At 43.1% G+C, this 26,806-nt stretch overlaps 2 protein-coding genes across 2 annotated transcripts in view; one reads left to right on the forward strand and one right to left on the reverse strand.

Annotated features, from left to right (window-relative positions):
* HSF4 (heat shock transcription factor 4) overlaps window positions 1-6,097 on the forward strand; it is a 31,297-nt gene extending 25,200 nt beyond the window's left edge. The window contains exons 10-13 of the mRNA XM_074968553.1: window positions 115-220; window positions 1,696-1,761; window positions 3,966-4,053; window positions 5,904-6,097. Coding sequence (XP_074824654.1) covers window positions 115-220; window positions 1,696-1,761; window positions 3,966-4,053; window positions 5,904-6,097 — 454 coding nt within the window. The remainder of the gene's footprint in view (window positions 1-114; window positions 221-1,695; window positions 1,762-3,965; window positions 4,054-5,903) is intronic.
* Window positions 6,098-15,065: 8,968 nt separating this feature from the next.
* On the reverse strand, window positions 15,066-24,977 carry LOC141996883 (5-hydroxytryptamine receptor 3A-like). The gene is made up of 9 exons (XM_074969181.1): window positions 24,932-24,977; window positions 22,893-23,053; window positions 22,508-22,552; window positions 22,311-22,420; window positions 21,648-21,817; window positions 20,455-20,612; window positions 19,115-19,322; window positions 16,041-16,250; window positions 15,066-15,331 (listed from the first exon to the last, which is right to left on the reverse strand). The coding sequence occupies exons 1-9, from the start codon at window positions 24,975-24,977 to the stop codon at window positions 15,066-15,068; spliced, it is 1,374 nt and encodes a 457-aa protein (XP_074825282.1).
* Window positions 24,978-26,806: the final 1,829 nt, after the last annotated feature.

The raw sequence follows: 26,806 nt of genomic DNA on the forward strand, positions 1-26,806 counted from the left end.
TTGCCAGGTAAAATTTGGGCATATGCTTTACCTTGGGAAGTTAATAAATTGTATTTTCAATATAAACATGTATATTTCATATTGATGACACATTTTCCTTTTCTCTTTCCTCAGAACAGAAATTTCTGACCCCATGGATGGCACTGATTTGAGTTTAGAGGGCCTGCAGGTGCTGCTGAGGAGCCAGCAGTATAATCTGGAACCTGCCAGTGTTTTGGATGTGAGTGTTAAGAGCACACTTTTGAATGTGACAGTCACTTTGATTGTTCCTAGAAAAACTGTGAACAATGTAGCATATTCTTGTGCACCATCTACTGGCGCCTTATCTATTAACATATATACAGACATCACCTCTGTAGAGTACTCTCGTAGCAGCGAGTTTGAGCAGCTTCAGATTTTGTCATGCATTTTCATTTCTCGTGAAGGCAAATATACTTAGGTCTTATACCCTAAGATCACACAACACAATCCATTTGGCTAAGACAAGGTCATAAGATCTAGAATTGTTTTAACACTCTCACTCTTACATAAAAATAGTTTTAATACTATTCTTTAGTAGTCCAGTTAATATTTTTCATAGTATCCTGCATCCTGTACGGTCCCACCTCATCCAATTAGATTATGTCTGGACCTATTACACCTTTGCCATTTCCTCCAGTTCTTGGAAGTGCTGCTGAGGCCACATTATCCCTACTGAGGTCTTCACCTGTCTGAGATTCCTGGGATGTTTTTAATTGCAAATTGGCAATGGGGTTTTATGTTTTATGCCAGTGGTCAAATAGCTCCATATATAGGGAAAGAATATATTTGTCAGAAGAGAGTTGATCTCTTTGATAGATGCTTCATATTTATCCTTATAATAAACGCGTGGATAATTAAGAATGGGTGATCAAAATAGCAAAAAGAAAAGGAGTACTTGTGGCACCTTAGAGACTAACCAATTTATTTGAGCATAAACTTTTGTGAGCTACAGCTCACTTCATCGGATGCATATTGTGGAAAGTATAGAAGATCTTTTTATACACACAAACCATGAAAAAATGGGTGTTTACCACTACAAAAGGTTTTCTCTCCCCCCACCCCACTCTCCTGCTGGTAATAGCTTATCTAAAGTGATCACTCTCCTTACAATGTGTATGATAATCAAGTTGGGCCATTTCCAGCACAAATCCAGGTTTTCTCCCAACCCCTCCCCCCCCACACACAAACCCACTCTCCTGTTGGTAATAGCTTATCTAAAGTGATTGTTAGTCTGTATTCGCAAAAAGAAAAGGAGTACTTGTGGCACCTTAGAGACTCTGACACCGGATCAAAATAGGACACCTTTATTCTCTTAGGGTGGAATCTTGAGAGGTGCTAGAACCTGTGACTTCCTTTGACTTTAATGGAAAGATTCAGTGATCATTGTTTGTTTGTTCTTCTTGTTCCTTGGTAGGAGTTTTTCTGCTAATAATACTACTTCTTTCTTCTCTCTCTGAGCGAATCAGAACATAGTATCAATGGCCTGATTTTAAAAGAGCTTAGCATCCTAAATTGAGTGTCACATTGGGAGCAGCTGGATGCTGGCCTCTTCTGAAAATCTTGCCCTTGGCTACAAAGTCTTAGGACAGTCCTTCCGAAAAGAATATGAATTGTAAAGTCACTGTAGAATCCTTTTACTCTCTACCAGGAAAATAAATGTCTCATTTCCAACAGGTCTTTAATCCAAATCTTTCAGTGAGTGAATGGAATCTGACTGACATGGAAGCCAATTTTTCACCGGTAAGGGATGCATATTTGTGTCTGTGTCAAAACAATACTATAGATATGAAACAGCATTTCTTGTTAATAGAGCTGGTACATTAGTGGAGAATGAATAATTGTTTTATGGGAAGGAGGAGGAGAATTTTACAGTGGGTAAGCATTCACCAGGGATGAAACTGAGAACACCAATACTCTTCACATGTGACCCAAACTAGACTTGAACCTCTATTTTCCACTCAAAAGAAATCTGAGCTTATTTGGAGGACTGGTTGGGATAATGAAAATGCAACATGCTGGAATCTGAGTTGCCTTTTATGTGGTCTTCATTTGAAACCAGCTGCCCAAGTACCAGTCTTTGTGTTGACCCTCTGCACAGGGGTGAAATTCACCCACTGTTAATTAACTTTTAGTTTGGAAAGCTGATTTAATTGCAACAATTCTAAAAGGAAGAAAAATAGTATCTCAAATGCATATAGTGCCATGTATGTGAAAGTGCTTTACAAAATATATATGTGTGAAATGCAGCCCTCCCTGGGGTGTAATAATGTCATTGTTTAAAAGCACACAGCTATGTAACACAACAATTTAGGAAAGCAAATGAAGACTATATATACAGTTGAAACTGTGGGGGAATGTGATTTGGCAGGGTGAGACTGGAATTTGACACTGGGGCTAATATCACTGAAGTAATATTACACACAGATGGAAATGCAACCGTCACAGGATGTTAGGTTTCACTACTGGGGTTTCTTCTCCTACTTGAGACCAGGGGCAGCCTTTCAGAGCTACAGTATCACCCTCCCGACAAGTTTTATCTGCAGAGTTGCAAGTCAGGTGGTTTTGCCTCCTCAGAGGGAAGGATTTCGCTCCTCTGTGTCAGTGCTGCTAAGGCGGCAATTTTCCGTCATCATAACAACGTCCTTGGCTAGCTTTTGTTTTTCCTGTCATAACTGGCCATTTTCTGAGGTAAATTTTTTTCTCCTGGCTGTCAGGAGGGCAATAGAGCCTCTGGAGGCCCAGTTGGTAATGCAAAGGCTCAACAGGAGTGGGAGCTTGCTTTCAAAATGGAGGACTCTGTATAAGAGCAAAGACCAACAGATGCTCCCAGGTTGCTTTCCCCATTCGGCCAAATGCAGAAGAAGGCTGTATACTTAGTAATTCAATCCTTCAGCTCAACAGGATTTTCCAGTACCTCAGGCAGCCTCCTCAGGTGACGCCCTGAGCATACAAAAGAGCATATAGTCATATGACCAGCTGTATTGCCAAAGTGATAGTGCAAGCAAGTACAAAATCTAGTCAAAGCACCTTCAAGCACACAGAAGGGGTCCCGGGATACATCAACCCTCCCCCCCCCCCAATCTACTGGTCTGTGGGCTACTGAGCAGTGAAGTCAGTAGGAGTTGAGAGGGCATTATTCACCTCACAGGATGGCTCCAAAAGAGAAGAAATTCAAAGTTAGGCCTCCAACAACAACAACTTTAACTCATCTCCTGGCAACTTCCAGCCTTGCAACTTAGAAGATGTGAGAGGACTCTTGGAATTGTTTTTAAAAAAAAAAAGTTAGACGTTAGAAAAACCTCTGTTTGATGGCATGTTGTATTTGGCTTTAGATAAGGACCCTTAGTTAGATGGTACAATGTGATTAAGAGAGAGATTCTTGTTATCGTAGCTGCTGGCTCTATGAACCTAGCTAGTGATGCTTGGTTGCACAGGAATTTTAACCCCTCATTAGGATTCTCTTAAAATAAAATCAGGTCCCTTCTTTGGAGGTACCATTTTTCACCTTCCAAAATTAGCCTGAAAAGAGTGGGATTCCGCAGAGTAATCCCACCTTCCCACCCCAGTGGCTGTAAGTAGCAATCACAGGTTGGCCCTATATTCCACATGGAATAGAGAGGCAGAGGATAGAGAAAGCAACCACAGGTAATTTTTTATTTAAAGCTTCCTCAAGGACATCTCATACTTGGTGCTGGGTAGCTCTGCCAGGTGCGGAAGCCAAATCTGAGATAACCTAAGGTTTACGTAGACACGAACATGGCAATTTGCTAGCAATTCCTCTTGTGTACATAATTTTGCTTATTAGAACAGAGGCCAGCGATAATAAATTCTGTGTGCTATCATTTGCTATATGAATAAAGCACTGATCTTCACAAACAGCCTAGTTCTAACCATCTCCCTGTCTTTGTATAATTGTACATTGTAGTTTGTATTTTTGCATCAAGATGCAGCAACTCAGAGTGGATCTGGAGAAGAATGTAAATGAACTGTCTCCCAAAGTGTTAAATCCTCACTTTAACACCACCTGCCCAGGTACCAGCAATAGCTGTTCATGCAAACACAGGAATGGGAATTCAGTAATGAAACTAATGGTTAAGCATTTTTAATGGCTAGATGAAATGTCCGGTATTGATCCTTTAGCAGACCAGAGGCTTATTATAGTAGTGCAATTTTTGTGTTTCAGTTTAGTGATTATTACTCAATGATGTTTTAAGATAACAGTTTAAGATTGGAGATGTGCCAATATTTAAATATGACCAACCTATATCTATTCCTGCTAACATCTATGGTGAGACGAGATGGGTGAGGTAATGTCTTTTATTGGACCAACTGAAGAAGAGCTCTGTTTAAGCTTGTCTCTCTCACCAACAGAATTTGGTCCAATAAAAGATATTACCCATCTTGTCTCTCTATTATCCTGGAACCAACATGGCTACAATAACAATGCAAACATCTGTGGTGTCTGTCAGAATGTAGCCAGTCTCCTTTTGATTGTTCATTGCCATCCAATTGCTATGTGGTGACCTAGGTGAAATGTTGATAGTCTCAATCTACCTTGTCGTCTTGATCTAGTAGAGACATGCCCCTATTTTTAAAATAAATACCACTCACTTAAACCCGTGTTAGCAGTCTCAGCATAGAGGCCAACATCTGAATGGGTATGGAAATTAAGTTCTGTTTTACCCCTGGAGCTCGTCTTTCCAGACTACAATTGAATCACATTGGTTCAGCAGTGTCACGATGCTTGCATTACTGCTGTCTGTGCTGTACCATTTCTTTCTATCATAGGACTTGTCTGCCTGGGAAAGTATATTGTTATAATTATACCAGTATAAACCTCTCATGTGGACACTCATATTCTGGAATTAGTGGCTTTTTTTCAATTTAGTTTAAATTCCTTCCCTAATATCATAAGTTAAACCAAAATAAAGACAATCTTTGAACAGAATCAGTGTCCGCACAGAGCAGCTAGTGTAACCATATTGGTTTAAAGTCACAGCTTATGTTATATTGAAAAATCTTCCCCATGTAAACAAGTCCTTACGCTCTGTCTAGAGTAGAAAGAGGTTTTTAAAATGTGTTTAAAACACCACTTACAACCTAGTGTAGACACGGTTTTAAAAACGTATTAGGTGGTCAGCCATGACCCCATGCTTGGTGCCCAATGGTGCATGAAATATGTTCGTTGAAATATGTTAGCTAGCATGTTTTAAAACAGTCTGTTTCGCTGCTCTAAACAGAGCCTTCTGGTTTTCTGGTTGTGTCCCCCACCATATATACATAACCGCTTTGATACATCAATGACTTTAGTCTCAGCCCAGGAGCTTCCATGGGCAACAGATTCATTAAAAAACAGATGTATTGAAGACAGAATTCCTTGGCACTGTAGGTGATGTTGCATGAAACATGCATGTCTGTACTGGTAAGGCCTGGTGAGCCTAGTCTCTTCTTTGCAAGGTCCCTATTGTACACATAGCAGCGTGAGGATAGTAGGGGTGAAATAAGGGAGACATTGGAACTGGTGGGTGCCTCCAGTGGTGGAGGTGAAAAAGAGCTGAAAGCATATGTATAAGTGGGGGAGAGCAGCTGCTCTTACCCAGTCCTCAAAGGCTTCAGGCCATTTGCTTCTTTTTCCATTCCCTTATTCCCATACATCTCAGCTGTTGAAGTATGATCCAAAATCAGCTGAAGCCAATGGAAAGACTCCCACTGACTTTAATGGGCTTTTGGACTGTCCCAGTTCCAATCCCTTCCGGCAAAGTCCTGAACTCCCTTAATTCCTATTGGAGTTCAGCACTTCCTAGGATCCAGCACTTAGTTAATAAAGACCAGTAGTTTTCCTGTCGGTAACCACATTTTCCATTTTCTGTCTGCATTCCTAGGGAAAGATGTCATTCTTGAAAGCACCCAGCAGTTTCTCATTGATCGTGAAGCAGACTTCAGGAGCAACATTGTAAACCTGCCTGAAAATTCAGCTCTTTATATTCCATCAGAAAATATGGCTTCCTATCTGTCCTCTGTGGGTCTCCAAGGAGATATCCCATTAAACCTGAGCTCTCCCAGTGAAAGTAACTAGTGATCTATTTAGCTTTACAAGACAGTTGTGCCTTTTACTCCCTTACAAAACATCTACAGTTTTGAATGTAAAGGAACAACAGTGACTTAGAAACGCACAAAAGAGTGGTTGTTGCTCTTTTTGAATTGATGGAAAACTCAGCCACCATACCTGTTTGCACCGCCCAAGCTGCACTTGTTTTCCCATGCTTACCCAAGACAAATTTTACAATAGGCAGTCTTCTTCCAAGAAACAAACTTGTGAGTGCCAGTTACAGGAAATCAGCTCTGCAACTGGTCCACCCCTAAAAGTGTTTTCTTTTTTACCCATTTCCTTCTTTTGATATGATGAGACATACTCCTATCTCTCCCTTATCTTCACAGTTTAAGCAGAACATCGTGAATTTGCACATCCCTCAGTTGACATCAGTCTGTGCGGGAGATGGAACTTTTTCTGAAGGCCCATCCTAGACTGTGAAAGAAACTCCCATAGAAACTAAGGACCATCGTAAATCATACCACCTTCCATTCCCAGTGTAAGATATACTTCTTTGACCTGCCTTCTTCAACATCAACTGAGCAGCATGGACATTTAATTATTTTAAAAAACCTACCAAACCACAACGCTCCACTGCACACAGAATTCCCCCCCGGGAAGGGGATGAGAAGGAACGAACCACACGTGACACATGTTAGACACATCACTTAGTGCAATTCTGGAAGGCGCTCAGATACTACTGTGATGAGGGCAGTATAATAACCTATTTCGAATAGTAGATAAAATAGGACAAAGGGCTGGATATAATTTTGGTTTTCAGTGGCATTTCAATACTTTGCATGCGTATCCAGTCTAATCTACTGTGTGTTCGCATTGACTTGGAGGTTATTCTGAGTCCCCTGAATAAGATTTTGCTAGCCTGTTGCTTTATTCATATACACAAATGAGAGGACCCAGATTTCTTAATGGGATCCTGACTGAGTGAGACTTTCAGTGCAAATACCTGCTGGGGGTGGGCGCGCTGAGAGGGACAGTGTACTCTGCCCACTAGGTTTTCTTGTGTTCTTTGTCCAACCTAAACCAGCGTCCAAACCTTGAATCAACCTTCTCTTTCATGTGGTTTCTGAAGACTACGTTTCTCAGCAAAGCAGAGCTTTGTTTTTTATACTGTAGTTCTGGTGTTACACAAGGGATTTCGTATGGAGAATCGGAGATTTACTGTGTATCAGTTGTTTGAGTATTTTTTAAATAAGTTGCATTTCCCTAGAGAAATTACTGACCCAAATACCTAGCAATTCAGACCTAACTTAGGCCTTCAAGCTGAAACAGAAAGGAAAGGCATAAGCCATGCCAATGTCAAATGAAAGAAGCACCCTGCCTCCTCTTACTGCCACGACGATTCATGGTACTGAACCATGTTTCTAAGCAATTTGAATGGTCAAGTAGCATCCATCCCAAAATATGTATTGAGATAAAGTATAACTGCAGTCAAATTCTCCTTAATGGAAAAAACACCCCAAATTTTAAATGGACTTCCCCTCAGAGCCATTTCCTCCATTGATTTATCAATAAATAAAGAGCTGCAAGAGTTGAGAAGCATTGTGCTGGTTAACAAATTTTGTCCATCTGACTTAATACTGTGGGTGCTACCCTTGTGATTTTCACTGAGTACCTCTGTCCCGATCCCACAAGGTACAGTCCTTTAAGGAATTATGATGCAGCAGCATTTCTATAAATTCCATCCAGTATTTCTGTGGTTGTGACTAAGGGAAGCCCATTGCAGTCCCCACTGGCTTACTATTTAGAAAATATACCCAGTTGGACCAGGTATCCTTATATGATTCATCTATACTGGGAAGTAAAGATGTTTCTTTGATTATCTGTGTGTCATTTTCAGCAATGAATTGAGCTGAAATTTATTGAGTTGATTTTTATTCCGTTTACTTATTTTCTTTTATTAGAAAACTTAAAATTGGCTGGAGGCTTGTTCCACCTGACAAACTTATGGTTTCCTTATTCAAGGACTATTTAATCACCTGGATCTTTACACACAACTTCGGTTGCAATTGGTCTTTGTGTGGCAGTCTAAAGCCCTTATTCAGTGAGGTAATTAAGCACATGCTTGATTTAAGCCACTTGAGTAATCCCAATGAAGTTGATGGGACTATCACATGCTTAAAGTTAGGCATGTGCTTAAGTACCTTTCTGAATCGGAATCCATTTGTGGTAGGAAAATGAACCATAGTAGGATAGCTACTTGCAAATAGGAATAGACTAAACACAGTCCAAAAGAATGAGCAATTCCAAACAAGCCCTTATATAAACAGTTAGATTCCAGCCTCCATACTGCCAAACATCATACTGTGACCACTGCCAGCTGCTACTCTGGGAAGAGTCTCTCTTTTTCTTTAGACCTCTTGCTCTATTATAGGCATTAGATTGGAAATTCATGGTAGAAAGGAACCCCTAGCAATATTTTTCTGGAATCTCCCCTGCAAGGAAGTGTGACTGTATTTCCTGGCTTTTTACACTTTGTTAACTTTACTTGAAGTTGATGCATTGAGACTGCATTTTTGCACTATGCTGTACATTTGTAAAGTTTTACAGAGAACAGTAATTAAATACATTTCCTTTTTCTCATTTAGTCCTGCGTTGGCATCTCTCCATTCCCTGTTCCCTCTTCGTTTATAAGTGGTAATGACTTCCTATTTCAAGGGGCTTGCATGTGGGATAGGACCAACTGCACTGAAATCTAATTGTTTTTTTTCCAAACAGACAATTGGCTCCACAAATCTTTAAATAATAAATAAATGAGAAAAGAATACTAACACAAAGCTAGTAAATCTGGATGAATTTTTCAAATTAAGACCCTAATCTTGCGAAGACTTATACATGTGCTTAATTTCATGCGCTGTGAATAGGTCCATTAAAGTGAAAATCAGTGTCTAAATCTGGTTGGTTACTGAAATTTGGCTGCTTGTTGTTCTTTAAACAGTTAAACACTTTTTTTGTGGAAACATTCCAGTTGCTTCAAAATTCTCCACTTTTCAAAAATTTTTGACAAAAACTTTTAGGGAATCATGTTGCCTCTTGGTCATTACAGGAGGCGGGTGTTGTTTTTTGGTTCATTTATCATCAGTAGATTTTTGTTGTTTTAGGGGGTGTTTTGTTTTGTTTTTTGCTGTGATAATTTTGATTAGTCAGTTTAGTCACATGGTGGGACTTTTTTGTGCAGAAACTTTTTTCTAAAAATTCTAATTTCAAAAATAATTTCTAAATAAACAATTTTATGCAAAATTCAAAAAAATTGGACTGTTATAAAACGTGATGAATTTTGCTGAAATTTACATGAATAAATTTTCTAGTTTTTAACCAGTAGGATTTTTTAGACTAAATTTTTCTCATCTTCCCATTATCTCTTCTATTTGATATTCACAGTCAAATGCCTTTTACTGTGGTGGTGTGGAAGGAAGATGGGAAATAACAATGATTAGCAAAGGGATATCCCACTTGAAAAAAGGCCTACTGCCTGTTTGGAACATTAAAATATTGTAATTGTGAGGCTTGACCAATAAATGGCACACTATTTGGGGCTGTTACTTTGCTTAATCATAGAGTTTAAGGCCAGAAGGGACCACCAGATCATCCAGTCTGACCTGTCATGTATAACAGGCCACCAAGACCACCCAACATTCACACCCTAAAAACAACATCCAAAATTAGACCAACCTCCTTAATCCTCCCTGGTGTTTACTCCCTCCCTCCTCTCCCCCAATTTCTTTATAGAAAGCAATCATATCCTTTCTCAGCCTTCTTTTTGCTAGACTAAACAAGTCAAGCTCTTCTAGTCTCTTGCCATAAGATAGGCACTCTATTCTCCTAATCATCCTAGTAACTCTTCTCTGCACCTAGTCCAGTTTGAATTCATGTTTCTTAAACACAGGTGATCAGAATTGTACACAGTATTCCAGATGAGGTCTTACCAGTGTCTTGTACAATGGGATTAATACTTCCTCTCTTTCTAGTGGAAATGCCTTGCCTGATACATCCTATGATTGCATTTGTGGGTTTTTTTGCAGCCACATCACACTGATGGTTCATGCCTCCTTATCATCCTGCAATTGACCAGCATACCTACTTCTTTCTCCTCCTCTGTCACTTACAACTGATGAGCCCCCAGCTTGTAGCAGAAATTCTTATTATTAGATCCCCAAAACACTTACACTTTGTAAGGTTATTCAGATCCAACTCTGTATTGACAATGCCTCCCAACTTTGTATCACCAGTAAATTTCATTAGCACGCTCCTACTTTCTGTGCCAATGACATTAATAAAACTATTGAATAAGATTGGTCCCAGGACCAATTCTTTAGGAACTCCTCTAGTAATCTCCCTCCAGTCAGATAATTCACCTTTCAGCACAACCTGTTTCCATCTCCCCTTTTGCAGTTCCTCATTCACCTTACAATTCTTGTACTAAGCCCTATCTTATCTAGTTTAACTAATAATTTCCCATATGGTACTGTCTCAAATGCTTTACTGAAGTCCAAGTATACCAGATCTATCACATGTCCCTTATCTAAAAACAATCAGTTATTTTCTCAAAGAAGGAAATCAGGTTAGTCTGGCACAATCTACCTTTGATAAACCCATGTTGCATTACATCCCCTTTTCAGTTTACCTCCATGAATTTAATTATTCTTTTCTTCATAATGTGTTCCAAAGTCTTGCCTACTACTGAAGTTAGACTAACAGGTCTGTAATTGCCGAGATCACTTTTTTCCCCCTTTTCTTAAATATAGATATGATGTTAGCCATTCTCCGGTCATATGGTACTACACCCCAAATACATCGATATATTAAAAATCCTTTCTACTGAACTAGCAATCTCATGTACCAGTTCTTTCAGTATTCTGAGATGGAAATTATCCATTCTCCCCGACTTGAACACATTAAGCTCTTTGAGTTTAATTCCACCTCACGTGATAATTTCCATTACTATACATTCATTTCCATCAGCCATCCTGCCTTCACGCCCTTGTTCCATATTATCATCCTTACTGAAAATCAAATCAAAGTATTTGTTTTATTTTGAAGCCATACCTAGATTATATGCTGATCATATGCAGCTCTCCTTTCCAGCAGCCTCTTTTCAGCCCAAAGTCATGTTACAATATAGATCTCTACTCTGACAATTATAGTACATAGTGAGTCCTCGATATGTTTCTCAATGGCTTGGTTTTGGTTCTGTTACTTTGGCCAGAAGTCCCTCAGAATTCAGACAATTGCTGCTTATTTTGATGGGAGGTGCATAAACTGCAGAAAACTAAGGAAAGTGTGGGAGTGATCATAAATAACTGACAGCTTAAGGAACAAGAAATGTACTGAGCATGCTCAGTGTGCAGTGTTTATGGCTTAAAAGTCCAGGTTGGCCAGTGTTTCACATTTAGTTTCAGGGTTACATCTTCGCCAATTTCATATTCTGAAGGGAATGCCTTATCCTTGAGCTACAGCGTGAGCTACTGTAATAAGTATTGCCCTGAATTAGCAAAACACTTATGCTCATACTTAATTTCAATCACATGCTTAAGTCATTCCTGTTTAGTAAGACAAAGTGGCTGAGGTAATATCTTTAATTAGACCAATTTCTGTTGGTAAGAGAGAGAGAAGCAAAGTACTTAAGCACATACTTAAATCCATGGGTCTTAAGTACACTTCAAACATGTGCTTAAACAAGTCCATAGACTTCTGTCTTTAAGTTAAGTAATTATTTCAATGCTTTACTGAATACAAATGGACTTAAAGGTTTTGCTTTATTTGAGGCCTATATTGTTTGGTTCTTCTGACCAAGAATGAATTTTATAGCGAAATAGAGTGGGAAACTATTTAACCCCAAATTTCTTTTGTGAAAATGCCACTGTGACTGGGTATACAAACCCCGCACCAATAAGGAAGGAGTTCAGTAGCTGCTCTGGGCCCAAGCAGCCCCACCCTGCATACCTTCAAAGCATGCATGGCTTGGAAGAGGAGCTCAAAAGAAGAGCAGTCCAGCTCAGGAGGATGGCAGACAGTGAAGGTAAACTGACCTGCACTATGAGCTACTGAGAAGGAGCACCACAAGGGGCTCGTGCTGCCCATGGCCAAGCTACAGTGATCTGACCTAGCCTGCAAAAAAGGGACCTGAGAGGTAGAAGTGATCAGGGAGGTAGCCGTAGAGGACCCCAAGGTGCAGGATTTAGCTATCTATCATTGGATCGGAACTCGATGGAGAGGATGAGCTCGGGCTCCCCTCCCAGACCCAAAGATGGACAATGACATAAGTCTGTCCCTCAGTGGGGAACCTAACTCGGAGAAGACCCTGAAGGTACAAGGGTTATGGACCACAAGACCCCAGCCCAAGAAGGAAGCCCTGAACCCCCACTGAATTCTGAAGCATTCCCTATTATCAGACTCTTTATATGTACCCCAAAAAGGGTGAACTTGAAAGTGTGACCTGGCCGGAGGGCTGAGTCACTGAAAGGACAGACCACTGCAAGGCAGAATTGTAGTAAGAAAGGGGAACACTTGGGAGGAAGACAACCTGCCACCCCCTACCTGACCACTGCGCGGCACTAGCCGTGAGTGTTCCCCTTCACAGCCACATCACTACTTTGCATTTACAATTTACATGGCTTCCAATGAGCATCATGCATATTAAAAACCTTTAATTAGATAAGTATCATTTAGTGCCTTTGCTACAGATGGGCAAAGACAGATACATTTAGAAGTGTCTGAAACCCTTAAGCTCTAAAGTCACTTAGCCACACTTGAAAATTTTATCCTAGGTGCTTTGCCCAACAACATACAACAATTCAGACAAAGACACCATAAAGAATAGAACCCCATGGGATCTATCTTCAGGCCCCTCCTCCCTCCCTCTCTCCATGGAGTCACACTCCCTCTCTTTTTAAAGATGCCATTGTTTTCATGGAAATTGGAGCAGAGATGTCAATGGAACATAAAACTCAAAAGGTATTGTACAGGGCTTTGCCTCCCCCACTGGTTGGGCGTATAGTTGAGTGTGGTTTGAGAGAGGCTGGGGAATGCAAAGGGTAACAAAGCATTCTTTTGGGGGTAGAGCTTCCAAGTGTCTCGAGGGGGCGCTGCATGCATTAAAATGTTTGTTGGATTTTTGATTATATGATCTTGCCTCATTTATTTGGGACCCTGTGTTGCTCCATTCATGTGGGGATGGATGGTGATGAAATGACCCCCTATGCAGGCCAATAGAAGCAGGGTATACTAGTGTAGTGGGTTAATTGATACAGGGCATCTGTGACTATAGTGTGGCCTGCAGTTCTGGACAAATGGAGATACTTCCTGAAGAAAGAGTTTGGGTCCATCCAGTTGGCAATGGAAGAATGAAATGGGGGAGGTGGCCCCAGTATTTGGTCAGGCCTTGCTGAAAACTAGAATTGGAGAGATGGAAGGTGGCCCAGGAAAAGTGGGTAGCCAGAGTTCGGAGTCTGGGTTTGGACTGTCTGAAACTTTAACAGTCTCTTTGCAGGTCTTGTTGGGTATCTGACTGTTGGAACTGAGGGTCAGCTATTTCAGGTGGGTTTAATACAGTTGGGAAGGAGGGTATGTGCTATCCAGGAACAGAGGCTCTGGGGGTTCTGACAGGTGTGTTAGAGGAGATGCATCAGTGTGCAGGAGCCCGAATGCCACAAAGTCAGAGGGTGATTTTATGGCAGTTGGTGTGAAATTATAGGGGGTATTCTCCAAGGGGCCATACGATTTGGGTCAAACCAGCCTAGTTAAGCATGAAATCAACACGGGTAATGCCTGGCCTATTAAGGAAGCCCCACATCACTTGCCTCTGGTCCACCGAGAGGAAACTGAATGGAAGATTCATGAGATGGCGACTTCAGGAATTACTGAACTATCCAGAAGTCCTTGATTATCTATCCCCCCGGCACTGGTGGGCAAGAAAGACAGCACAACACAGATCTGTGTCGATTACCCACATTTGAATGAGGTGACCCACAAGGACTCAGATCTAATGCCCCACATTGACAATATGCTGGAGACATGAACAGAATCCAAATGGTTCTCTTCACTGGACCAACAGAGTGGTGCTGGCAAGGTGTGTGTGTGTGGGGGGAGTCAGCCCATGTGAAGACCACCTTTACCTAGGGACAGGGCTTGTGGGAGTTCAGTGTCATGCTGTTTGGATGACATAATGCACCAGCTACATTTGAGCCGTTAATGAAGCAGGCCCTGGGCAACCCACCACTTTTCATGGATCAGTGTACTTGGACAACATGCTGATCTGAACAGGAACTCTTCTACAGCACTGGAATGGGCAAGTAATGTACTAGAGCAGCTTCCAGGAGCGAACCTAAAGCTCAGCCCTGCAATGTGCAAGCTGCTCTAAAGGGAAACTCTTTCTGGGACACGTTGTTAGTGAGGAATGGATCTCCACTGACCCAGGAAAAAGTGCCTGCAGTGGCCAGAACCCCAGCATATCCACCAGCTTCAAGGGTTCTTGGGGCTTGTCCCTTATTACCAGAGGTTTCCTGGAGCTTTCCTGGGATAGCTGCCCCATTGCATAGACTAACAGCGAAAAGGTCACCATTCATGTGGAGAGCCAGGCTGAGCTAGGCGTTCCGAGACCTGAAGTTGGCTTTGATCACTGTGGGCCAGTGTTGGGATATCCTCTGCCAGGTTACTTATTTTGTGTTGGGTAGTAATTCAAGCTAGACTGGAACAGGAGCTGTGTTTTCCCAGGTGCACAGCAGACAAGAGCGGGTTGTTGGGGCCTGTTATAGTAAGACCCTCTAGAAACCGGAATGGAAACCTTTGAGACCCGCAGGTAGCTCCGGGCAGTATTGAGCTATCACCCTGCTGTTTACAAGTTCATCTAAGATTTACTTATTGACTTCGGATTTATATACACGTCACAGAAAAAGTAGTGCCTTTCCCAAATTACAAGTATGGCCTGTTAAACAGCTCAGAAAGCCCAAACTATCAGAACTGTTACCAAAATAATGGACACTGTTAGAAGATAGCAAATCAGGATGAATCTGTCAAGGATAAAGGCCACCATATGCCACTCTGATTTGGCCTCCTCTTCTCTCTTACTCATGATCATGTGACGACGGATCATTAAGAGCTCCAGGAGCACCTTCTTCAGCAGTTTAATTTCCGCACTGTCATGTTCTTTTTGTAAGCACCTCCTGTTTTGTATGTCTGCTTCTTTTCCCACCACAGAAGTAGCTACAATCACAACCAGAAAAATAATTGTATGTAAAGGTGTTGGTGGGGGGACAGTTATTTCCAATATATTAGACAAGGTTTGGGAAATGCTGATTCTCTTCCGAAGAAGAGAGTGGTGCAGTAACTTGCCCTCAGGAGGACAGGGGCAGAGTAAGGAATGGAACCCCCCCACGCCTGAGCTCTAACCATTAGTCTGCACAGCAACTAGTTGTTACTGATGAACAAAATCAACTAATCAATTAATAATCTGCGTATATGCGATGGGTGACTGGTGAATAAAATCTGCCTCCCATTTCAGAGTCTGCCTACTGAAGTGAGTTCACTCACTTCATGCGAGTCACTTCTTACCTGGATCCCACTGTTTCTTTTCTATACAAAATCAGCAAGAGCTCACCAGATCCGATCTCTGGGCATGTTCTTTGTGAAAATAACATACTGTTGCTAAAACCAATGTTGGTTGTTTAGTGTGCTGGACTCTGCTGCCATCTAGGGGTTGGGAGAACTGTTCCTAGTAACGAGGGGAAGTAATGAGTAGCCCCGCAGGGCAGGAAACGCACATTTCCCTCATCCATGAAACATTATCTACAACTAGCTGCAGTCCAGAGTCATCCTGGGACGGGGAGGGTCCTGGTCAGTGAGATGCACAAAGGAGCCTAAGGGAGTTAGGTGCCCAGTATGGCCTTGCTGTTGGATTAACACCAGCGGGTACCTTTGTTCGTGTTCCTGACTCCCGCAACATTGCTTTCAGTAACTTCTGCTGTGTCGATGCGAAGTATGAAAGCCAAATGCTTCAGTACCCAGATCTTCAGCCATTGGGGCACATCTGGTCGTACTGCTGAGAGATGCAGCATGTAGGAGATAAAGATGGAATCGACAATGCTGATTATCATGATCACCAGGCACACAGCACAGAAAACACCTGGAAATGATTGCAATAGAATAAGCTCATCTCCTTGATCATGAATGTCACCTACCCACAATGGCTCAGATCCACAAAGGCACGTAAGTGCCAAAGTCCCAGCATTGGCTCTGTTGTGATTCATAAAACTCCCACCAAAGCCTGTAGGTGCCGAACTCGCTTGGCACTTATGTTTTCAGGATAAAAGTTCCCTAAGTACCTATGGTTCTGCCTCTGAGCTTGTGCACTGCTGCCTCTCTCTAGGCATCCGGATGCCTATCTCCCACCGAAGCCCCAGAGCAATCCATGAACCAGTTAAAGATGGGTGCTCCTCTGCCTAACATGCATGTGGGGCCTGATCCAGTAGGTGTGTTCAGAGAGTGCATACCAGATCAGGTCCGATTTAAAATCCAAGGGAAGCGGGGAGAAGAGGAGCAGCCCACCTTATAACTTTTATCCTAGTGGTTATAGCACTCACCTGGGATGTGGAAGACCCAGGTTCAATCCCCCACCCTTTTAAGGAGGAGAAAGGATCTGAACAGTGGGGTCTCACCTTTTTAGGGTGCTCTGATCACTGAGTTATGGAGTCACTTACTCGCTCTGTCTTTCTAGCCCAGTGACTGTTTAAGTATGTATGTGTTAGGATATAGATATTCAGGCCTGTCTGCAAAGGCCTGTACTTTAAGAATTTAGGTGTATTCTTATCACTTGGCTAGTTCTAGAGGTATAAAAGAAAGAATCAAAATCACTGTCTGCTGGTGTAAGGGCCTTCTCTTACTGTGACAGTCTGAGGCCCTGTTCTTAGGCTAAGGCCTTTGGCTAAGCAGCAGAGGCAGCCATAAGCTAGGAAGCGAACAGTCACATCCTCACATTCCAAACTAGTCACATTGAAATAAGGTGCTATTGGGCTGTTAGGCACTATCAGGACAGGATTGTATTCCTATCACCTCCAGAGAAAGGGAAGTGCCTAGAAAATGTAAAAGGAAACTTAGTTTGATAGCATCCTGTCTGGCAAGAACTCACTTATCCATAGCTGGGATGTGAAATCCTCACTTCTGTATTGTCTTGTCATTATAGTTCCCACTTTGCTATTGTTTGTCTGTATAATCTCTGTCTGGTTCTGTGATTGTTCCTGTCTGCTGTATAATTAATTTTGCTGGGTGTAAACTAATTAAGGTGGTGGGATATAATTGGTTACATAATCATGTTACAATATGTTAGGATTGGTTAGTTAAATTTCAGGAAAATGATTGGTTAAGGTATAGCTAAGCAGAACTCAAGTTTTACTATATAATCTGTAGTCAATGAGGAAGTGAGGGGGTGTGAGTGGGGGAGATGGGAACAGGGAATGGGGGGTGTGGAAATTGGAATCATGTTTTGCTAAAGGGGGAAATGGGACCGGGGAAATGGGACCAGGGAATGGGGGTAAGGAAATTGGAATCATGTTTTGCTAAAGAGGGGAAATGGGAACAGGGAATGGGGGTAAGGAAATTGGAATAATGTTTGGCTAATGGCAGGAATGGGAACAGGGACACAGGTGTAAGGCTCTGTGGTGTCAGAGCTGGGAAGGAGGATACTAAGGAAGGAAACTGGAATCATGCTTGCTGGAAGTTCACCCCAATAAACATCGAATTGTTTGCACCTTTGGACTTCGGGTATTGTTGCTCTCTGTTCATGCGAGAAGGACCAGGGAAGTGGGTGAAGGAATAAGCCCCCTAACAGTATGCACAGTGGAACAGTCATTGGGCCAGAGAGAGAGAGAGAGTGAATGTGTGTGGGGGAATGACTCTGTAGTCCAGGGTAAGGGCATCCACTTGGGAGATGGGAGCGCCCAGGACCAGGCCCCTGCTCCAGTCATGTCTCCATTAGTTAGCCACACTGAAACAGCTGCAGCAGAGAGCTGGTGGGCATCCCACATGAGAGTATCCCATAGGTCAGTGGTTAGAGCATACTCCTGAGAGTTGAGACCCCTGTTCAAATCCTCTCTCCATCTCTGGCAAAGGGGGGGGGCAGGATTGAACCTGGGTCTCCCACATCCCAGGTGAGTGCACTAACCACTCGGCTAAAAGTTGTAATGTCCAGCAGCAGCATCTCCTCCGTCTCTGACCACTTTGTGAGGCACAAGGCAGGTGCCTAACTCATCCCTGCAAGAAACTCCTTCGGCACCTAAGCTGCCTGGCTCCAGGCGGCTGCTTCCTGGGCGCGGATGGCGAAGCAGAGCTAGGCACCTAAACCTGGGCTACAGGAAGGTGCTGATCTCTGAGAGGGGGTGGGGCTTAGCACACACTCCTGTCGTCACCATCTCCCATTGGCTGGCTTAGGTGGCTCCACATCTAGTGTGCTGGCTTTTGAGAATTGCATTCTTCAGTGCCGCTCCCTCCCCATTCACTGCATAGGGAGCCTCAGCTGTGTGGACTGTCCTGCTGATTTTTCTAGGCACCTGCGACGCTCAGTGTTGCAGCCTCCCTTCCTGGATCCCACCCCAGGTAGCTGTGTATCTTAGCGTTTTGTATAGTGGCCATCAAAAGTACTGAATGGTAACCTAGATCTGCACTGCAAAATCCCTAGGGTACTTCATGAAGTCTTTTGTGGGGGCCAGTTGATAGGACACTGGACTGGGATTCCAGAAACCTGAATTCAAATCCCGTCTTTGGCACCAAGCTACTGCGTGACCTTGGGCAAATCATGTCTCCGCTCTGTGCCTCTGTGTCCCCCCACCCTCTTTGCCTGGCTTGAGATTGTAAACTTCTGGGGTCAGGGGCTGTTTCTTACAATGTGTTTGTACAGTTGCATAGTCTAATAGGGGCCTGAGCTCCGTTGGAGGCTTTAGGTGCCATTTTAGTATAAATAACCACAATAGTAATAACAGACGGTGCAGCTCTCACCCAAGATTGGCGTGACTTCCGAATTGGGAAGCAAATCGTTCAATATCAGCAAGAGCACAGAGAATCCCAGAACAACTGTTATTTTAAACCCCAGCCGCTCGCCTCCTTCCATCGGTATGAACATGCTGGCAACATCCACAAGCACCAGGAAACCGGCAGGGACTATGAGATTGATGACATATAGGATTGGTACCCTCCGTATGGTTATCTGTTAAAGAGCAACACTTGTGAGCAGTGCACTAAAACGTTCCGCCTCACTAATCTAACAGAAAGATGGACACATTCTACTGGAATGGGACTTTGCTTGGGTCTCTGTTGTTGTTGTTTATTTATATAGCCCCAGAAATGTACCTTTTTTACCTTGCGCTTTAGAAGACAAATAAGAAGGCAGGATTCCTGCCCTGGAGAATGTACTATCTAATAGACAAAAACAAACCACAAAGGAACATTTCAGCACAAGAAGCTGTGGAGATAATGTTGCGAAGACATCGGTTTAGGAAGGATTCCTTGGCAAAATGAGTTTGAAGGAGAAGAGAAAGGGGGAAGAAAGGAGATGCAATGTTATTCCCAGAGTGAGGGGCAGTAACACAGCAGGCACAAAACTGAGCGCAGAAACAGGTGATGAAGTAAGCAAAAAATGGAGGAAGAATACACAGCAGTGAAAGCAGAGATGTAGGTTAACCCAGAGTCAGACAATAATATGAGGCATTGAAGGAAAGAGTGAGTGGCTCGAACTTGATGCCGTGAAAGACTGGCAGTCAATTGAAGGGAACCAATTATCATTGCTGTGACTGGAGAAGTGAAAGAGACTAGAAACTTCAGGCAGAGATTGGAGATGGTGAGGCAAGAGGTGGAAGGCCAGGGATTAGGTACCTGGAACAGTCAAGATGAAGGATGATCAAGGCTGGACAAGGGATTTGGCAAAAAATTTCTTGGGTGACAAGTCTGAAAAAACACCCAATTTTATAAATAAAGTATCACCGTGGTGGGGCTTTAAGGCCAAACAGTCCTATTCTTGCATCAAGCCAACAAGTTATAAAAAATCTATTGCAATAAGATGTTTTCTAACATCAGCCAGCCAAGAAAGGAAATATAACATCATATAAGGAAATCTGTAGTTTCCTTTACACAGCTTTGTGTTCCAAAGTGATTGTGATACACAGATTTCCCCGAGCTCCCTCTCTAAGAAGAAAGTCAAATGGAAAGGGTAGATTAGGAGCAGGATGGATTTTAAGTAGGCTAATGCTGGATAGACAATAGTTGTGCTAACTGGATTTATTAAATACATACCATAATTTGGGATCAGATACGTGTGCAGTGTGTACTGTTTCCAGTTCTACCTGATATGTGACTTGACTCCATTCTTCCTCCTCAGCAGATATGTTATTGCTCAGAACATCCACTTTCTCAAGGATCCATTCACTTTTCGCATAATTCTCCTGGGAAGATTGTGTAACTGTAGAGGAGTTGGACTTGGGCACCACAGCTATATCCTGAACTGTTTTAAATTAGAAAGGAGAATGATACGGGTCAATCCATTCCCAGGGAATATGACCCATTTCTGCTTTGATGCATTTGGAAGGGCTTCTTCCAATGAGAAAAACCATTACAGCCATGTGCTCAGCGATCACCTAGGTGTGTGAGTTAAAATCTCATCGCACTTTCCTGCAGGGATATTCCACAGGGATCGTGATGGGCAGCTGCCCAAGATGGCACATTCAGTCAATTAGTGGAGGGCTTGATCACCCAGCATTCACTCTTCAAATAGTCTAAGAGCATTGGCACCATCCTGCTCGCTTACAGTCAGCATGGCATTGCGAGATTAAAGGGCAGATAGAGTGACAGGGCTGTGCTGGATAGTGAGGAGCAGCACTGCCGGGGGGGGGCTCCAGTTAGGACCCCAGAGTTCCCCAGCATGAAGGAGAACAGTACAATACGATGGTCCCAGTGTCTGCCTGTTGGTGGGGAGGGGAATGGCTCCTTCCCTCCATCTTTGAGGGCCCTTCACCCCTTGCAGGTGCCAGGAAGGAGCAGTCCCTATGTTTTCTTCAGCGTGGCATGCAGTTGTGCCTGGCACTCACACAGGCACCATTGCACCTTTTCCCCACGCACATTCATGCAAGGATTGGACACCATCTGTCCCTAAACCATTAGCAGAAGAATGGGAAGGTGGGAAATAAGGAGCTGAGCGAGACTGAAAGCTGACTCATGCAGAACATTTTATCAGGCTGCGTGTGTATCTCAGTGGAAGCCCCATGCCTATTGAATCAGCCCATCATTAATTCCCAGTTTGGGCAAAGCACTTTTGTGTCTTCAGGAAGGGTATCCTCTGGGTTGGTTGGGAGGGGATTGAACAAAGTCCACCCCCCTTTTAGGAATTGTCTACACCGTCTCCAGGGAGCGATCTATAAGTGACCTCTGGACAGTCAGATTTCTGCTAAATAGTCTCCAAGGGTGAAAACTTTGTTCACCAGCCCTTCCCATATTATTGATGCTAAATGGAGCCCCCAGCATCCTGCACCAACCCACGTACCTCTATGCATATAGGGACCAAAGGTCAGATTGCACTTCTGGGTGTCAAATGGAAATTTGTAGATATCCAAGCTGCAAGTGCTCACTATCCTGATTGATTTCCATTGGTCGATGGTGCGATCACTAGAGAGGGACATGAAAGGAACTGTGGGGGATTGAGGATCTTCAGTCCTAAAGAAGGAAAAAATGCATTGGAAATATCAACACTGGATCTTTGAAGAACGCAGCTGTCTTTGCCAATGCACTGCCAATGGAGACAGAGAGGTGGGAGGGAATAGATCATTGGGCCTCTAGACTGTTAACACAGCACTGCCTGTGGTCCAGGCATATGTAATAATGATGGGTGTTTAGACACACTGCTGTGACTCATATCAAATAATCAATGTTTCTGCCTAAAATGATAGCAACTAGCAACTGAAGGAAGAGGGAAAAGGATGAATTTGTTGTGTTCTGCTAGGTAATGTCCTGCAGTAAGTTGCAGTATGTAATGCTGGTTGAGAAGAGCAACGCCATGCAGTTTATTTTTGTGTAGTTTCATTCATACAAACGCTGACGAAAGTCCCAATAAATTACTGCATGTTACTCACACATGTTATTCACCAGCCATTCACAACCTCACCCCACAATTTCGACCCCACTCCTCAACTTAATACTGAGAATTTACATTTCAGAGACAAAGAGGTCAGGCTTCCATACAGAGTCCACAGGGATGGAGATCTTAGAGATTCCACAGAAGCTTTGGGGATCCCAAGTGAGGAACTGATTTTTCCAGCTCTGAAAAAAGAAATGGATTGTTAGGGGAAGATTCACATTTAGTGAGTGTGATAACGTGACATGGTAAATTAAGAACATGATCCTCACCATTTGGAATCTCACTAGTGATGTAAGGATTTGTAACTTCTCATCCTAGAGGAAGAGAAAGAACTGAGTTCATATCTATTGTGTCTCTAATAAAGATGCAGAACATTTCCTGCATGGGTAATGACTGCTAGATACAGGTTAGTGAGACCTGGAAGGAACTTGAGATACTAGCAGCTAATGGGAGTGGCTGAGTGATGTTAGAGAAGAAGTTATGAGTGTTCACATTGTATTACAGGCTGGTGAAAAGAAGCAGGAAGGATCTGTTGCATAGAGAAATTAAGGCCGCTTCTGCTCTTGGGAATAGCACTGGTGCAGTGTCAGTGGTCCCTGAGTTGAGACAAGGAGATGCAGGAATTTTCACCCATGCACTGGCAGAGTCCCTCACCAAGTCCAGGGTGGCATGTAAGGTGATATCAATTCCGATGATGGAGGGCTCTCTCCAGTTAGTCACTGGGCGCACGCTCATCAGGCGAGGATTAGCAACTGCAATACTCAGGTTATTCATCACATCCCAGTAACTGCAGGTCTCCTGGCTGGTGGTCAGACCTGTTCCCAGAGAAACAGAGAGGGGCCTTTCAGTGCTCCTGGTAAGGATAGCTGGGCTCTATCGTGGAGCTCTCAAATGGACTTCATGCATCTAGTTTCGTATAAGGCACCCAACAGCCTTCAGCTGATAATAACCCAGCATTAGAGCATTCTGTATTACCAGCAAAATGGGCAATCAAATGGATGCACTTGCAAAATACCCTCTGTGAAAGAAGCATAATTATAATTATTTACAACATTTCAATCATTCCTAACCCTGCAAAATCTTCATCCTAGCCTTACTCTCCGAAGGTAAGATATCTCCCTGCTTTACGTATTTATTTATGTACACATGTATTAAGTTAATATTTCTTATATATGGGGCTACAATGGATCAAAAAAGAAAAACATAGCAATTGTATTTCCTGAAGCATGCTAGTCATTATTTAGCCTGTGTGATGGGGTGTACCAGGTCCTTTGAGGGCCCCTGCTGGAGGCCTTGTGGTCCTATGGCACCCCACCCCAAGAAAGGAGCATTGAAGGTGGGTCCTCCCGGCCTGCTGAGAAAGGCTGCAGGGACAGGGCCCCTCAGAGCACAGCAGGCTCAGTTAAAAGGAGCTGCAGAACTTGAGCACATGAGTTGCTGGCTGGAACCCGAACGGTGAGGAAGGGCTGGAAAACAGAGAAACTCTCCAGGCAAGGAGACCTGGGACAGACCCTGATCAACCAGGGATTAGACAGAGAGAACCCAAGGACTGTAACACTAAGGTAACTGGTGAAAGTGAAGGGGCTGAGTGGGAAGCAGCCCAGGGAAAATAGCAGCAGCAACTATTAAGGGAAGCAGTACAAGGCTGCTATTCTAGGGTCCCTGGGTTGGGCCCTGGAGTGGTGGGTGGGCTGAGTTCCCCCACTGGCCAAGGAGAAAGTGACCTACGTCCCAGAAGGAGACATACTGAAAGCCAGAGAAAGGGGCTGGAGTTTAAACACGCCTAGAATTGGGGCCAAAGACCCTGTTGAGGGCCAGCCATATATTGAACTTTGTTACCCCAGAAGAGGTTCATCCATTCACCTATTAACCAGGTGACTTAGCTGGAGGGCTGAGCCACTGAAGTCCCACCTAGCCAGGGCAACAGTCAACAGGGGGCACTGGGAGTGGAGAACAGTGCAGATTTGCATACAGCTGACAGGTGGCGCTCATGGAAGTGACTGCCCTCCATCACAGGCTGCAATCAGAACTTCACAGAAAATAATATTGTAAATAACGGAACAATCTAACCCTTGATCTCCCTCCTAATGAACCTAGGGTTGTGTTTTATCTGCATTGATGAATCAACAGTGGTTAATGTGAAATTTTCATCCATTATTTGAAACTGGATGCAAATGCTTTGCTCTGTTTGGATATCCAAAAGCTTTTTGGGGCTGTCCTTTGTAGCTGTATTTTGAGTTTGAGCCATGTTCAGTAGAACAAGTCACAGGATGGAAGTCAAGGCTCCCTACCGAACATCAACCCATAAAAAACACTTTCCACAATGGCCGCTATTCAACTTTTGACATTGATCCAAACAAAACAATTTCACACAGAGAACGTAACAAAATGTGTCAACTTCAAGCTAAGTTTCATTTTACCGAACCATTTAAGCAAACGCAGCAGGAACAAACACATGCAAACCAGATCCAAGAAAAATTATCCCAGACCTGTTTTGAACTGGGCTGACACTGCTGACATAATCCCCTTCTGGAGAAAGGCTGCCCCTGTCTATGTCAAAATTGATGCCTTTCCCTCTGATTGTTTTCATAAATGTATGAAAACAGGAGCATGAAATGAGACTGGCCTTTACTCATTCCAATTTCTAAGGCTTTGTGCTCAATTTCAAATGAAGGTTTAAGTCCAAGACTTACCTAATGCCACGTAATTGACCAGTATAAATATAAGCCATCTTGTCATACTTGTTGCATGGACTATAGGCACTAAGTGCCTGATCAGCTCCTGTACTGATGTAACACTGGATTTTTCTTTGCTGTCTTCCTGAGACCTGTCTACTTAAAGGGAGTGGCAAGTTTCCATTAAGTCCCCATCACACAGGGAAGGAACGGAACAATATACCCAGAGTTGTTCAACCTGTTCCCAGCCCTCAGGGCAGACTTTGTCCCAAACTTGACTTTATATACTTTATACAGTGAGGGCTCAACCCTCCCTGTGGTATGCAAGGGTGGGGAGAAGCATCCAGCAGGCACAATGCCTCCTGGACTCTGAGAGAGTTTAGGTCAGCAGGCCCCAGTGGTAATTTGCCATTTTAGGGAGGTGGAATGTGGACTGTAGCAAGGACATTGGGATTAACATCCCCGGGTGTAAAGAACAGTTCTATGGGATCTGTAATTGCCACGACTTGCTCTCTTTGACCACGACTGACATATGAGCCAAAGGATAGCAGCGCCCCCAACACCAGGCTGTTCCAGTACCAGTTTACAAGGAACAAGGCCATGTGCTGAATCACCAAGTCCATTTTCAGCAGCTACTGGGTTTTCCCTGGAGGTCCCCCATCCAAATAGTGACAAGGCCTAACCCACATTAGCATGTAGCTAATAGCATCAAGACAAAAACCCCACAGGCTTAAAACTATTCCTGTCTCTCAATCGGTTGTCATCTCACCTGGGGCACAGTGGAATGGACATTATATCTTGACCTGTGGAATTAGTTAGAGGCCCACGTTCCCTGGGGGGACTGTTATTTTTTTGGGTTAGTTACCATGAGGTCACATTTTCTTATGGGCTGCATTAAGCTCTCTTTGTACATTATTAGATTGCTATCCTGCTGAAATTGCACCGGGTGTTCCCCCTATTAACATTGTTGCATGCACGGAGGTTGGTACTATCCCTTGTTATTTTCCTGTCCGGCTTTAACTTGATATGCTCTTGAACTCAAGGGGAGTCATGATGTCATCACTACTGTCTGACGTGGAATTCCCCTCTTGTACAAGTCTGACTGAATCTTTCTGAGATCTTCCACTGCTCTTGCACACATGGCTAAAATGGTTCAACTTTGACACATTCCTTGCAATGCTGTCCTAATGCGGGGCACATCGCCTTTACCTGCTCAAGCTATCTCCCACAATAAATTCATCTCACTATGGATATGGAGCTGGCTGGGAGCGACACTCGACATTAATGTTGATTTTCAGTAAATCTTGGAGGACTGGGGAAGTTCCAGAAGACTGGAAGAAAGCTAATGTGATGCTAATTTTTAAAAAGGGTAAAGAGAATGACCAGAGTAATTATAGGCCTGTCAGCCTGACACTGATCCTGGGAAAGATAATGAAGTGGCGGATACGGGACTCAATAATGAACTAAAGAAAGGTAATGTAACTAATGCTAATCAACATGGGTTTATGGAAGATAGATCCTGTCAAACTACCTTTTATTTTTTTATGAGATTACAAGTTTCATTGATAATAGTGTCGATATAATATACTTAGACTTCTATAAGGCATTTCACTTTTGGACTGTATGACATTTTGATTAAAAAACTAGAATGATATAAAATTAACATGGCACACATTAAATGGATTAAAACCGGCTAACGGATAGGTCTCAAAATGTAACTGTAAATGGGGAATAGTCACTGAGCTAGTGTGTTTTCAGTGGGGTCCCGCAGGGATTGGTTCTTGGCCCTATGCTATTTAACATTTTTAATCAATGTCCTGGAAGAAAACATAAAATCATCACAGATAAAGTTTGCAGATGATACAAAAAGTGGGGGAGTGGTATGCAATGAAG

The sequence above is a fragment of the Natator depressus genome, chromosome 12 (assembly GCF_965152275.1).
Source record: "Natator depressus isolate rNatDep1 chromosome 12, rNatDep2.hap1, whole genome shotgun sequence".
Taxonomy (NCBI): Eukaryota; Metazoa; Chordata; order Testudines; family Cheloniidae; genus Natator; species Natator depressus.